General features: G+C 37.7%; 1 protein-coding gene and 1 long non-coding RNA gene across 3 annotated transcripts in view; one reads left to right on the top strand and one right to left on the bottom strand.

The window, feature by feature from the left end:
- Positions 1-860: 860 nt before the first annotated feature.
- Positions 861-2,222, top strand: LOC136790053 (uncharacterized). Its single transcript, XR_010829241.1, has 3 exons — positions 861-1,321; positions 1,431-1,542; positions 2,144-2,222. It is a non-coding gene; the product is annotated as an uncharacterized lncRNA (long non-coding RNA).
- A 1,028-nt stretch (positions 2,223-3,250) lies between these two features.
- Positions 3,251-15,379, bottom strand: part of CMTM8 (CKLF like MARVEL transmembrane domain containing 8) — a 37,501-nt gene continuing 25,372 nt past the window's right edge. For both annotated transcript variants that reach the window (XM_066991950.1, XM_066991951.1), the window contains exons 2-4: positions 11,299-11,472; positions 6,359-6,475; positions 3,251-3,628 (exon numbers count right to left, since the gene is read on the bottom strand). In XM_066991950.1, the coding sequence (XP_066848051.1) occupies positions 3,545-3,628; positions 6,359-6,475; positions 11,299-11,472 (375 nt within the window). In that variant the 3' untranslated portion in view covers positions 3,251-3,544. The remainder of the gene's footprint in view (positions 3,629-6,358; positions 6,476-11,298; positions 11,473-15,379) is intronic.

Here is a 15,379-nt window from a genome sequence, read left to right as displayed (position 1 = left end):
CAGGCAGAGCGCCCCAGCTCCACGCTTTGGGTTAAATCATGCGGAGTTACTAACACTCAGTAAAGGAAGCTATATATTTCCTCAAGTTTAAAAATAACTTTTTTGCTTTTTGATAATCAGGGCAATAGGAGGCCTCTGAGCTGGGTATATGGAACTTTTACACTCATTAGAGGAGTAACCCCATCTTATGCTTTGTTCTGAAGTTAGGATGCATATTCTCTTCATATTTAGTAATTAAGAGGTCCTTGAGCAACTAAGATTGTCTTAGGAGTGAAGACAACTAAGCTCAGGTGATCTCCAGCACAGATAGGGTCTAGCATAAGTCATTTACACGAGCAAGACGGGGTTTGCGAGTGTAGGCAATGGCTCGCGATAGACCAAGCAGTAGAGGTTTTGGTTTCTACTAGGCCAACCAGTAGTTGCAATAAAAGATATTACCTCTCCCACCAAATTTTAACTCATGTCATTAGATATCAAAGCTGCAACATTACCAATCTACACGAGGAAAATGATAAGAAAGTGTTTTTTTTTAACAGCTTTTTATTTTTTAGCTTTTTTATTTTCCATACTGTTCCTCATTTATAGTTTCCTTGCAGGCCCTGTGGAGGAAGGCTCTAGTAATTTCTGTACTTCTATTAAGAAACATATTTTTCTTACCCGCTGATTCAGCTAGTTTAGTTCTTAATTTCTCATGAAAGTATGTATATGACTGCGACCCTGCCGATCCGAGTCTAGCCCAGTGAAATAGAAATACCTTTACACGAATGCATGTAGAATAATAGTCATATTTTCTACTCAGAAACATATGGCATTTTCCATAAACCACTGGCACAGACTCGAGTCTAAAACACCGCTGAATTTCCAGTTTTGATTATAATTCTCAAAAATTTTGCTAAGGATTTCATCACTTCCCAGTTTACTTTTAACTAAGGCTTCTTTCTATCTTACACACCAAAAGAAATGTCTACAGCCACAACTCTTGTTTTAATTGGTATGTGATAAACCACAGCTGGGTTATCTTCTTTATCAATATTAGAATATACACAAGCACAGGTCATAGTTGGCAAGTTGCTATTTAAGACTAACACATCTGGAAGAAACCCGTGACCTTTTGGATGCTTTTGCCTTTTTTCAGGCCTGAAATAGAAGCAGAAACCTTCAGAAGTAATTCTCAGCTTGTATTGTATCCAATTTTAACTAGACATGCAGATCACTTGAAAAACAATCACTTGGTCGCTGGGGAAGACATGGGAAATAAGAAAACTGAGAAATAGCATGGGAAGTAAGATGATTATCTTTTCAAAGGGAAAGAACAAGGCAGGTAAGTTATGGTTTGGGAAACAAAGCGAGGCCAAACACAGAACAAATTGGTGCCTAGTATGTATGTATTTATTTTTTTAATTCAGCAGAGTTAAAAATTTAATTCCCAGACTTGCCTTTGGAAGACATTCTGCACGTCTTCCCTTGAGAATCAGGGCTGAAGACTCAGAGATGAGGTAGACATTTTGCCAGAAGCATTCCCTAGCTGGCAACAGTGTATTTGTATCCTTCATTAATGGGTTTACTCTGACAGACAGTGGCTGTTTTCTAACACGCAGTTTCCATGATGTTTTTTGGTAAACTGGATGAAACGTATTACTCCCTTGTAGCTCTTCTCCCTCTTGCTACCTCTATCCACAAATGTAGTCAGGGTTATGGCGTTAGACCACCCATCACAGTTACCACAAGGTCATGAAACATTCATGCAAACACAGTCATGTTCTTTGAACTTAGATATGTCAAATATCATGCAAGAAAGAATTTCTATTACTACTCAAGCATTTTTACAGATGGGAAATCACTCAGGAGATTTTAATTTTGGCTATATTTCTAATCACATTTAATCAGGTGACATTTGTATCATTTTATGCCTTTGATTCTTTTCCAGCAATGGGAAAGAGCATATGGGATTTTAATGACACATTTTATCTGTGCAGATAAAATGCATAGTTGGTAGCCCTTCTTCATTCTCAGGACGGGATAATATTAGCAAGCAGCAGACAGCCTGACCTTTGTTATGCAGGCCAGATGCAACTGCAGACAAATATAGGTATTTAAATAATATCTTGGCTTCCCTTACATTGAAATCCTGTGACTCCAATAGATAATCAAGAACAAACCCAGGGGATTGAGAATAGAATTAGCTGGCTGCTGATAAATCTCCCTAGCTGCAGGACATGCACGTAAGTAAGCACACACCATTTACTCACAGGGAGAAACGCTTCTTTGAAGCAGCAAGATTTCTCTGCTACCAAATATATTAGTTCAACAACGTCTTTGAAGACTGGAAAAGTCCAAATCCTCTTAATGCAGGAATAAGGGATTTACCAGTAGTTTTAAATGAAACTTGAAATAATATCACAAAATAATCACAATCCTACTCTTCACATAATTCCTGGAAAAGATTCCTTAGGTAATTTCTATTTGAAAGTCATTTTCAAAGGTATTTGTCTTGAAAGTCATAATCTTCCATCATACTTCTGTTTGACTCAAAGTTATTTAAATGTGAGTCAAATTAAAAACTTCATTTGTTAAACTAACAACTCACAAATGATGCCAATAAAGAGGGAAGGAGGGAGAAAATTCACTAGTGTCTTGACAATTCTTCTATGGACTTAATCTTTGTATCATTTAATAAGATTTTGATACCCAGATCTTATTTAGGACAGATTACTGGCCTAATCTGAGGAGAAAAAAAAAAATAAAAAAGAGAGAATGAAAAAAGAAACAGTTCTCAGAGAAACAAAAATTATACCTTTAGTAGGTGTTCAGTAGGTTAAACACTGAGCATTACAGGCCTGTTGTCTAGACTTATGCCTTGGAGCCTGCTGGATTTGAGAAACCTGTTAAGATAATGTGTTTCAGACGCACCACTCCTTCAAGCAAGCTTCAGACATACATTAATAGGTTCCAGAACCAATCTCATGACTAAAAGAGGCTATTAAAATATGTAAACTGACAGCATCATCAAAATTCTAAGTAGCATATACTTTCCTCTGAAAAAGAGATAAAAAAGCAAACCTGTACTCCCAGGTTACAAAACATGCAAAGTTGGGTCAATTATTTATTTATTTTTAAAGCTTTTAGGGTTTTTCTTCTGCACAATGTCATTTTTTATTCATAATAACTAGACAATATCAATCTTAGTTTTGATTTGTAGCATTCAGTATCAAAATACAACTGTCACATTTAAAAAGTTACATTTACAAAATTGGCACATCATTTCAGCAAAGTTTATTAAAGGTTTAGTCATAAGATCTACACAATGTCTAGAAAAATACCATGTTAATTTTAAAAGAAGCAGTATGAAATTTTATTATACAGTACAAAGTCAATGTTAGGTGTCACTAAATATGATATTGTATTATAAATACCCATTTTAATCTCAGTTAAAATATATTGCCAGTTCTAACAGAAATGTTTGAAAAGATCCAATCCCTCTTCCAAGCTTTCATCAAGAGTATAATCCTCAAGGTAGTTCATACTATAGAATTCACAAAAATATTTACTGCAAAGTTCTTGATCGCCAAGATATAAAGCTAAAATACGTATTTCCAGCATAGCAGGAGGTAACCACGAAGGCAAAGAACTGTAGAGAGAGGGGAAAAATATATATATTAGATAACAAGTATTTGAGAGCATTCTCATTTCCATGAAAAATTAGTTATGGCATTTGGAAAAAGGAAAAGTACTAGATTTACTAAAATGGTGTCCTCCTTTTACTTGGTTTGCCAACAGTCAACACTGTCTAAGTAAGCTTATATGTAGAAATATGGGCCTAGAAGCAGCCAAAATGTGGACTATTTCAATACTTATCTCCACATTATATTGCCTCAGTATGGATCTTGTGGACCAGCCACCTGCTAATCGTACGTGTGCAGCTTGTAACATCAATTTCTGGTAAAGACTGAGGGATAGCCCATGGGACAGTGTGTGCTCAAGCTCACAGTCCCACAGTGCTGCTGTGCTCCAGGAACTGCCTAAAGCCCACCCATGCCTCAGCGTGGCATACCTTGCATCCAGGTAGCTTGTTTACAGAAGAGACCTGGATTCAAAATTCAGGCCTAGGCATGTTCTCAAACGGCAGTACCAATCAGGTTACTAATTTCAGTGGTCCTCTACTAACGAATAAAGGCGTTCCTCAGAGCAAATAACGGTGACAGCAACCACGTTGAGATATCACTCCTTTCTCAGAAATCGACTGCAGAACGAACCTTCTATAGCAAGCTAGATTTATTCTATATTTGAAGATTTTAAGATCTACAGAATATCAGTGGTTCTGCTTCTGCAGTCCTTGCAGCATATGCACCCAGAAACCAAAGAACAGCTGTGAACTATTTCAGTTGTACTGATAAAGTCCAATTCGGTGCCAGTGGTTAAGTTCCTGCTAATCACTGCATGTTGTACAAAATAGCTTATGATAAGGCCAGAATGTTTTGTGCTGGTAACTGAACCAAATAAAGCTGACACTGCAAAGAGGATTAACACTACTTTTCTTGGAGGTCAACAGTGATAGGGACGAGAGGGAACAAACACAAGTTACAAGAAGGGAAACTTCAGTTAGATATTAGCAAAAAAAAATATTGCAATGAGAGTAGTCAAATAGGACAACAGGGGTCCACAGGCGTTTCGGAATATCCATCCTTGGAAATACTCAAAACTCAATTAGCCAAGGCCCTGAGCAGCCTGGTACAAGTGAGCCCTGCTTTGGAGGAGGACAGGTGGGACCAGATGACCTCTAGGGGTCCCTTCCAGCCTAAAAATATTCTGTAATTCTACTAGCATTTCTTGCTTCCATTATTGGCCCAGGAAGGCACTTCAGTTCTGAGAGCAAGGCATTGCTAGGCATGTAAACAGACAGCAAACCTAGGCCCTCCATTAGAGGACTTTCGGTGAGTCTGATCTAATGTAAATTTAATCTGTGACACCAAAACCTGTAGATGACGATGCAAAAATCGATTACAATAGAAAATGGTAGCATTCTTCACAAGACTGTTGTTTCTTAGGAAATAAAAGCTCCATCCAAAATCTTTCCAATAGAGAGCAACTGTAGGAGATGGATGATTCGCTAAATTATCACAAATATCTATCCACGAAACCCTTAATGGGTTCAGAGAGCAAGAATCTACATTTAATAGTTTATTTAGACAGTGCATTAGATAAACACTATTAGGGGGTATTAGAAGAGATTCCAAATATCCCATGAGACACTGAGCATTGTTGCATTTTGCATAAAATGTTTCTCAGCATGGAAGCTTATCTAGCAGCAAGCAAGCTCCCATCAACAGCACTGGCTGAGTACCTGATCAATAATTACAAACTGCAAAGAGGAGAAGAACCTGAACAGCACTGAAGTGACAGGGATGTAGATATTCCATTCCCAAGACAAAAACAGAGCAGGTGTTCAAGTCTCTGTGTTCATCACTGTGTAAAATAAGCTTCAGATGGAAGACAGAATTCGTGAATAGTCCAGAAAAGACAACTGCAGATGCATTAACTGTCAGCAAGGTAGCTGTAATTCAGAGTTACTCTATAAAATTCAATTTTTCTACTGTTGCCAAAACATGCAAAAAGTTCTTTTGCAACTCCCTTAACTTAGCTAGAGAATATCTTCACCTACTCATTAAGTGACACAGCTCTTATATATAAAAAAGTTGTTTTTTACCCACATTGACAGCTTCAGATTCACAAATCGAAGTAGTTAAGACAGTAATGTCAGACACTAATGATTTGCATCCACTTTAAAACACTTGGGAGTTATGTGATTTTTCAACCATTGCCCACCCAGCTCAGAAGAAGGATTATCAAAAGTTGAGGCTGGAACAGGAAGATCACTGTGGAAATGACAATATCACTTCAGGGCCTTCCCACAGGTGCTCTGTGTATGGCTCAGCCTACAGAAAGCTAAATGTACCTTAGCCACATCTGTGCAAAGTCAGCTGAGTTAGTTTAAACTGCTTTTGAAGTTGTATAAATGCACTAAGCAAACCTGGTGCTCACCCAATTTGTCTACTCTGATGTACAGAATATAACTTCTGCCAGAAAGTTAGTAATAAGTTGGGGCAAGGAAGGGAGAGCAGTATGACCTCAAAAGCATTACAGCCTTTTTCAGATGTGACAGTCATCTCCTGGTTGAATTTCTAGTTGTCTCCAAAAACTATGAACTAAATTACAGCTATCTATAGATTTTGTGTGTGAGTTTTTATAGCAGTCTGCAGCTTTTAAAAATCCAGAACGTGCATTTCCACCCTCACTTCCAGAGGGCCTTTGTTTGATATAACTTAGAGATTGAACGGATTGAACCAGAAAATGAACTCACTGAAGAAGCTGCCCAACTGTTGTAATTGTGACTGTCCAGTTCTTTGGTAACTGAAGATGCATCTACAATGGCAGCAATGAGGTACAAAATGAAGGCACTCCCATTAAAACACAGACCCTGTTGAAAAACAAAGGAAAATTAGCAATTCATATGACAAAGCATTTGTTACCATTTTCTGTTGAGACATTACAAAGCTCTCCTCTGAAACATAACATGCACATGTGATGTATGCACAAAATATGTTTCTCAATGATTTTACCTTCTTTCAAGCTTCTACCTGTAAGATAAGATTTTAACTGCTTATTTTTAACATTTGTAAATATTAATGCATGGTTTGGACCAACTGCTCTCTCCATCACACTAAATCCAGAAAAGTTTAGTTTAAAGTGGGTGTGCTGTGATTTTCCAAAAGTGAAAATACGAACACAGTTTGGTTATTGCAATCTAGATGTTAAGTAGTAAGAATATGACACTACATGATGAGAAGAGAAGAGAAGAGAAGAGAAGAGAAGAGAAGAGAAGAGAAGAGAAGAGAAGAGAAGAGAAGAGAAGAGAAGAGAAGAGAAGAGAAGAGAAGAGAAGAGAAGAGAAGAGAAGAGAAGAGAAGAGAAGAGAAGAAGAAGAAGAGAAGAGAAGAGAAGAGAGAAGAGAAGAGAAGAGAAGAGAAGAGAAGAGAAGAAGAAAGAGAAGAGAAGAGAAGAGAAGAGAAGAGAAGAAAGAAGAAAGAAAAGAAAAGAAAAAAAAGAAAAGAAAAAAAGAAAAGAAAAGAAAAGAAAAGAAAAGAAAAGAAAAGAAAAGAAAAGAAAAGAAAAGAAAAGAAAAGAAAAGAAAAGAAAAGAAAAGAAAAGAAAAGAAAAGAAAAGAAAAGAAAAGAAAAGAAAAGAAAAGAAAAGAAAAGAAAAGAAAAGAAAAGAAAAGAAAAGAAAAAAGAAAAGAAAAAAGAAAAGAAAAAAAGAGAAGAGAAGAGAAGAGAAGAGAAGAGAAAAGGAAAAGGAAAAGGAAAGGAAAGGAAAGGAAAAGAAAAGAAAAGAAAAACAAAAAAGAAACTGCAATTTGATTACATTCCTAATCTACAAAAAAATATGCTGTCAGAATGAATGTTCCTGGGCATATGAAGAATACTTATGATGCTTCCAAAACTTTGTTTTTGCTTTTGAAGGAAATAAAGAGGGTATCATTTTTAGTCACTATTCTTCTACCATTCAGTACTTTTCCCTTCTACCTGTTTTTGAGAGGAGAAAATGAACAAACAAACAAAAACCAAACAAACATAAAACCAAGGAGGAGAACAGTCTGAATGATGAAAAGACCCATCCACGGCAGATGCGACATTTTCTCTTCCAAGGAGCAGAGAAATGTCTCCAGGGATCTATGCTCATTACTACAAAAGAAGCAAAGCAGATAACATTGATCTCACACAACACTACAGAGAATGAACAAGAATAGTTTGTTCTGGTTTTGCATGTGAGAGAGAACAGGAAAGGAAGGGAGGCCGAAAGTGTGAGAAGAGGAAAGACAGACAAAAAGATATGAAGTATTTGTTTTTCTTTAAAGTAATTTTAATACTTTGACATTTACTTACTCACTGTTTTATCATGGCTGTAGGAAGTTCATTCTTGTTTTTTAAAAAATCCCCTAAAACTCCCCCCTGATGCTTGTCTAAGGCATATGAATTTGGCCATAAAATACACTTCTAGTTCACAGGTGCTGTATTTAAATGGAATACTCCTGACACTCTTTGCACCTAGTTACAATCGCACGAATTAATAACTGTCAATTTAGACAAGGTCCTAGTATTGTAGATGATCTGCTCCCTTCAGCTTCTGGCCCTATCTTTGTACCCGAGCATCACACAAATATCATAACCCTTAAATCTGTTGTCCCAGTTGTCTCTAAGCCTTGCCAGACTGGTGCAGCTCCAACTTACTAATTTCCATAGTGTGACCCAGCGGATGCTGGCAATATACATCAATTATTCATTATTGAATTCACCAGTCAACAACTCTGGCACAATCCAAAAAAAAAAAAAAAGAGCTGCAGCTAAGATGAGAAATTCGGAAGGCAGCAGCCACCTGTGTCTGCCCCAGCATCTCCCTCAGTGCACCAAAGCACGGACTAGCCGATTGAAGCAGTTGGTATGGGAGCTCCTCACGTCCTTCCTTCTGCAGGACGTTTGGCTCAGGCAGAGCTTACTTCAGACTCGGAGGAGCCTGGCTGCACGCTCCCATGACAGACAGGGTTCAAAACTTTCTGAAGGGAAGCCACCTCCCAGACTCTCGCTGTCTCAACTGCAGGCCCCTCTAGAGAGCAGCACACTGTGCAGTCGCCTGTTAACATGTCGGTCCATGAACAGCCTGACCAAACGCAGAGCAGGACGAAGGGCATTCACATCCTCCTGTGGTTCCTATGTCCTTGCAACTTCAGGACGTTGGGAAAAGAGCCACTTACCCATGTTTCTGCAGAGAACCATGGGCAATGCCTCAGCACTCGGATGGAGTCCAGTGCCAGGGACTTCAGTTTGATTCATGACCTTATTCATGAGTGGTATCTCACCTCTATCAGTTCATCTAATAAAACATGTTTTCTCTACGTGTAAATCTCATCTCTCCTATCTAAGTATTACCGTAATAAAATATCAAACTGTCAATTTTAGGATAGGGTGCCAACAATTGGCAAGCACAACTTTCGTAAAGCACTGATTTTCAAACTTCAAATTTGATTGCCTGGAGTATTTGTTGTTGTTATTTTTAAATTTCCTGTTCCAAAAAGACTCAATTACCCTGGAAAGCTACAAATCCCTGCAATATCTTGTCATGTAGAAAAGGAAAAAAAGCACATAATTTTTTAGAAGTGCTGCTTTGGGAAATAACACTGCTGGGGAAGATGGAATGCAATGCAAGCTGATTGGGCCTTTACTGCCAATATATTACTCAAACCAAATGGTTCATGCTAAATTACCATCTGCTTCTTAAATTCAAATTTACCAGATTTTAAAAGCTTCCATTGATTGTTTTAGCAAAGAACTGGCATTATTAAGGAGAGTCAGTTCTGAAGCACATCCTTTGGGTTAATTTGCAGTAAAGTAACTGCATCTTAAGCAATTTGGTAATGTGCTTAACCTGCAAAAACTGAATTTATGACAAAGAAGTCCAGATGTAATTTTGGGTACTGCATACAATCGGCACAGTTTGAGATAACTGTCACCTGAGGAGGCAGAGCAATAACTAGCAGAGACTGATACTTTGGAGAATGGGGGAGAGGTGGGTATAAACTCACTCGAAAGGTGGGTGTGTGTCCTGCCCCTTTCAATGAAGACATAAAAAACATCTCTCTGAAAAGAGGCCCAGTGTTACTCTTGGCCAGCCAGGAGTAGCAGAAGCTCATTTCACAGGCTGCTCCCAATAGCTCTTTTAATACCCTAGGGCGAAACAAGCTGAAATGCAAACATCTTTGATTTGTTTTGCATTTCTTTTCTCTTTGTATTATCTTTTACTATAAAGGTAGACTACCTTTTGGACCCACATTTGGGTGATCTTATCTACAATATATTTGGAACTCAGAGCAAGAAATGCACTCAATTTCAAGTAGAAACAAATCAAAAACTCCAGCTTGTCTACCGCATAGATCAGGGGCAACCCATTTACGTGCAGCTGTTGCCTGATGATAGTGTTAAACTGATGAAAGAGGGGTAATAACTAAAACTGTATCCCAATGGATACAAAAATGCTTTCTTTTTGAATGTACTTACATCTAATGGATGGGGGAGGGACACCACCTTTAAACATATCCAGACACATTACTGCTGTAATTGAAATAACCCAACATTTCTATAGCACTGTTATAGCCTTAATGGTAATTGCTGGTCATGAAACTTGAAAACAGAGAAGCTGTCTGAACAGAATCCTGGTTGTTCTTATTAGTAATTGCTGTAGCTGGCTATTTATTACAGCAACAAATGGGAAGGTGAAAAGTGTATTCAATTTTAGTCACATACACAGTATAGACGATAACAAGCTGTTTGCAACACAGAAGTCAAATATATTTTTTTCATAAAACTAACAGAATTCTCGCTAATAGTCTTTAGCTAGTAGCGGGAAAAAAAAGCAGCATTTCATTGTATCAGACAAATGCAAAACCAAATTTATATTAATTCTTGGATGGGTAACAAATAGCAGTTGGCTTACGTGACAATGACTTTGAGGATCTACTGCCCTGAACGCCAACATGTTATGAAAATCATGTAAAAATATACTGCTGCCATGTATAGCTAGCAGGGTTTGTTCAAACCACAAAACTTGGATCTGAATTTCAAGGGCCTGTGATTTTTCTGTAATTACATTAGTTGTTTATCTAATCTTCATTAAGTCTTGAGCTAAAAGCAAAGGATCACATGGCATGTATTTTACATATATATATAATACTAATGATTTGCAGCACCATTTTCACTGTAGGCTAAATATTACTTGTGGGACTCCTGCTACCTCTGAACCACCTTCTCTTTTGATTTAGCAGAGGAAGACTCATGCTTTAAGATCCATGGTCCCATTTCCAATTCATGGTGTTGACTTAAGTAGAGATTTCTACTGTTTAAGCCATATGGCTGCTCAGAGGCAGCAACAGACTCATGGAGTGTAATCACCACAGGGAGAAAAAAAAAGGTCACTGTGCATAAATATGAGTCACACACACATTATTAAAAATCAAGTCGCTAGATCAACCGATGAACAAAAAGTTGAAACATCGTAGGGAGAGTGTTTTAAAAGGGTAGTAGTGTCTGGGTAGTATGAAGGTTAGACATGGCGGGTATGCAGACAAAGAAAGTAGGGAAAAAATGCAAAAAGCACCAGTGCAATTGGTTAACTACAACTGTAGAAAGCATCGGTATTTTATTTTCTTCATAACACAGCAAAGCTGAAACAACAAAGAACAGGTTTATTTACCACTGTGGTCCATGGCACCTGTGGGATCCTGGTGTAGGTCATGGTCATGTAGATGATCAGAAAGAAGACAGTGAGAACCCAGTAAAACACAGCCACAAACATCACCCAGCCAAAGGCTGGATATAAAAAATATTCTGTTCCAGCAATCAGCGTCCACACCAGCAGCCCTAATACCTGCAAAAGTTATGGAGAAGAAAGAAAACTGTTACACAGTCTTAGACCTCACACATTTGTTCTAGGTCAAATAACAATGCTACTGCCTTTCAGATAACCATTTAATGAGCCGAGCTGGGGTGCTATACTGACAGAATACTAATCTAACAAAAAAGAACAAATAAAAGTGTTTTTGCTGTGGCAGGATGTCACAAAGAGAAACACCTTTCACTATTATGGAGCCATAGCTGTGGTGTTTTTATAGCTAGCTCTCAAAAAGATCTCTCATTATAGATAATATAAAAAATATTATAAAAACATCATAGTGAATTGTGTTTGAATACTAGCCTACTAGCTTACATGCAGGAAGGTAAATAGTAGTATTTTGCAGTCAGCAAAGTCACTTCAGAAACAGAAGGCTGTGAAGTACCACTGGGGTCTCCAGGTGCCACCTGCCACAATCATGGGTAATCATGAGCAGTTGGGGTCCAGGTCAAAATGGTCCATAAAACACATGCTCTGTGGACTGTCAGGCACCAGAGATACAAATCAACTCCCAAGACCTTATAATAGTAAAATTATACTATAAGGTACTATGCTATTATACTATAAGGTACTATAGACCTTAGAGTAGTAAAAATCAACAGCCACCACTGTAATGTGCTGCCGGACAAGAGCAGGTCAGGTTGGGAATATCACCATTCTCCACAGTTCTCACAACATCTCCTAGGTGACCTGACTATAAGAAGCAGACAAGAACCCACACTCAAGCAATTCCTAGCCCACCAGTCTGGGGAAAAAAAAATAATAAAATCCAACAAAAAACACCTCCCGCATGATCCTGAATCTGGCAATCTGTTCACAACCAAGTCATGAACAAAATACATCAGCCAGGGATTTTACTGGAGTCTCCCCAGTTTCCTCTAGTGTTAGCTGATCTCCAGTGCATCACGGGGGATGAGGAACAAACAAAACAGAAGCCAAGTAGATATGCCAAGGGGAGAAAAGTTGTTTGTTTTACAGATTCTCCAGCAATTATATAATCTTAATTTTAAAAAGAAAGGACTATTTTATACCTTTCAAATATATATATGTATTTATATATATATATATATTTAAAAAGCACTTTACTTTTGTGGTGCAACCCACTTGTTGAACAGACAAGAGCCATAGCAGGACAGACTGGAGAGCCTTCTACCCCAATACCCCGTCTCCAGTAGTTAATAACGGATGCCTGAAGAAGTATATAACAATAAATCACTCAACAGTAATATTTCTTGGTCTACTTCCCCAGCTTTCAGGTATCTGTTGTGGATGGACTTTCTGAGTCTATGGGGGCTTCTTTGCAGTCAATAGCCCTTGACAGAAGATGGCAGTTCTGCTGCAGCTCCATTTGCACCCGAGGTGATCTTGTTCCCATGCAAATTTTTGGTCATGATCCCATTTACTTTGCATTTGCAGAATTTAGCATGTAAACACTAATGATAAATCTCAAAACAATACATACAAGACAAAACTTTCCTGTTAAACCAAAGATTACTGTAATTTGTCCTGCTAACTTTGAGCAGCTGATATCTATTTGTTTTGCCTCCACTTTCTCTTCCAAATTGTCACCCAAACAAAATTCAGCCCTCAAATTGTTGTCTTGTGTATTCATAGGATATTCCCTTGCATTATTTGTACATTCATCCACATCTGCACCATGCATATATAAAAAGCACCACAAAAAGCCCCACTTTTTAAAAAATTATTTTTGTCTTTTAATAGAAATAATAATGGTCTTTTTAAGAGCAGTTTTTCACCATTTTCACCACTTCAGCCATTCCTGTTGAATAAGAAGTCCTAGAATTGCTTGGGCTGGGCTAACAATTCCTAATGCTTGCAGCACACCAGGGGAGGGCAGCATTGCTTCACAGAAATGGTTCAAATAGTTCAATAGTTATATAGATTTAAAATAGCCACTGCTCTTTTAATAGAAAGTTACTGTCTCAGCAATGCTTCTGATAGTTCACTCTAATTCTAGTTCCAACTGCATTTTACTAATAGTAGCAATTCAGTTAATAATGCCTTAAATTGCACAGACTACACGATTAGATTAAAAAACAACTTGATTTTTAGTGCAACAACTGCTTTCAGAATATACGATCTTGATAGACCATTTAGCTCACAAAATGTCCTTTTCTTAGGATACAAAGTTACTTTCTGTTGTGTCCACCCGCACTAATCTAAATTTAAATTCATCATCCATAGATTATATCAATGAATAATTGGACTCAGCAAATTCAAAGACAGATTTATCCTCAATCTAAGTGTCTAGTACAATACCATCAAAGGAAACTTGGGAGAAGAGACAAAGAAAACAAAGAAATGAAACATCATTAAACACCTACTGACAACAGTGTTCTTTTTGAGAGAGCTTTTAAAAATAGCCAGATTTTTTTAATAAAAAGTGCAAGACTATGAAAAACATTAATACTAAATTCAACCCAAATAAGATTGATAAGAACATCTCAGCTTATATAATGGATTATTTCTGAAAATAGCAAAAACTTCACAAGCAGAAAATTATTACAGTTAAGAAGGAAAATTTTGAAGTTACACGAGACCACTAACCTTACATAACCACACAGTGAAGCTAGCTAGGCATGAACTAGAGCATTGGTATTCTCACTGTTAACTGTTGGTTTTTTTTCAGTAATATTCTAACGTGTTATTACCATCTCTCTTTGAAGACCATTTTAATACATAAATGGCCATATATCTTGCACGTATTCCAAAGAATTGCTTTTAATGCGTGTTTTTAGCTAGCCCATATAAATGGCAGAACAATTTATCTAAGCAACTGAGACACACCATGGATGTTTCAGATTTATATTCTTAACCAGTTCTTGGTTCATATGCATCGTAACTTTGATGGGTTGCATATTAGAGTGCGTCTGACATTTTCGGTTAGAGCCAGACACTCTTACTGCATATTACTGGAGCTGACAAGCTGAAATAATATTTCAAATTTCTTGATTAGACCTGAAAAGGTCAGAGCAGCTCATGGTCAACAATTCACTCTGTGTATAGTTAAATGATACGGCAAATGGTTTTATTGCGCATGTTTACATACGCAATAAATTGATTTAAAGTTCACACTGGCCAACAGCATCTACCAAATACCTAAGGAGTCAAAAGAACACAGACAGCTAGACAAGTCTTTCATTATTAGCTTGTCTTTTCAGCATGTTAAATACAGAGATAGCTTCGGATGTGTTAAAGCCTGTCTCCTAATATTTTGACTGCCCCTTGCATTATGTTTGCTGTTCAACAGATCGGTACAAACTGGATGACACTGGTGCATCTGCTGGAGCCAAGAGCACCACTTTTCCTGCTGACTTGATAACAAACTTCCCTGCTGGGAATAACTGGGCTATGGCTATATTCAAATGCCATCTCAGTGAGCTTCTAAAGTACAGGACATGGCAAGTACGTGATAGGTATGCTATACTGTAAAACAAAGACCAGCAGCTGAATACCTGGGGAGCTCTCACAGTCATTCATGTGTACAGAAGTACACAACTTGCTTCAGGACTTCAGATGGAGAAAACTCTGCTCAGGAACTGGGAAAGGCCTGTAGCTCATCATGCTAGATAATCTAATCGTGTGTAATAGCCAAGTATTTGATTTGAACTTACGAGCAAGTCGGAATATTCTTATTTAGAATTACAGGAACATACCATGATGCTGTCTAAAATGACTCTGTGAAAGGGAGGAAAAAACGCCAAGAAGAAAGAAAAAATAATACATGTGGTAGTTGATGAAGGGGGGGCTGGCTCATCACACTATAAGGGCTTCATCTGCTGGGTCCAGTTCTTCAAGTCAGGTATGGATTTCACTCATCAGTAAATCATAAAGGCAGGCAGTTTTCCCTTGTTTATTGCAG

Source organism: Anser cygnoides, chromosome 2, assembly GCF_040182565.1.
Source record: "Anser cygnoides isolate HZ-2024a breed goose chromosome 2, Taihu_goose_T2T_genome, whole genome shotgun sequence".
NCBI classification, from domain to species: Eukaryota; Metazoa; Chordata; class Aves; order Anseriformes; family Anatidae; genus Anser; species Anser cygnoides.
The sequence above is the reverse complement of the archived record's forward strand: the minus strand, read 5'-3'. Positions and strand labels throughout refer to the sequence as shown.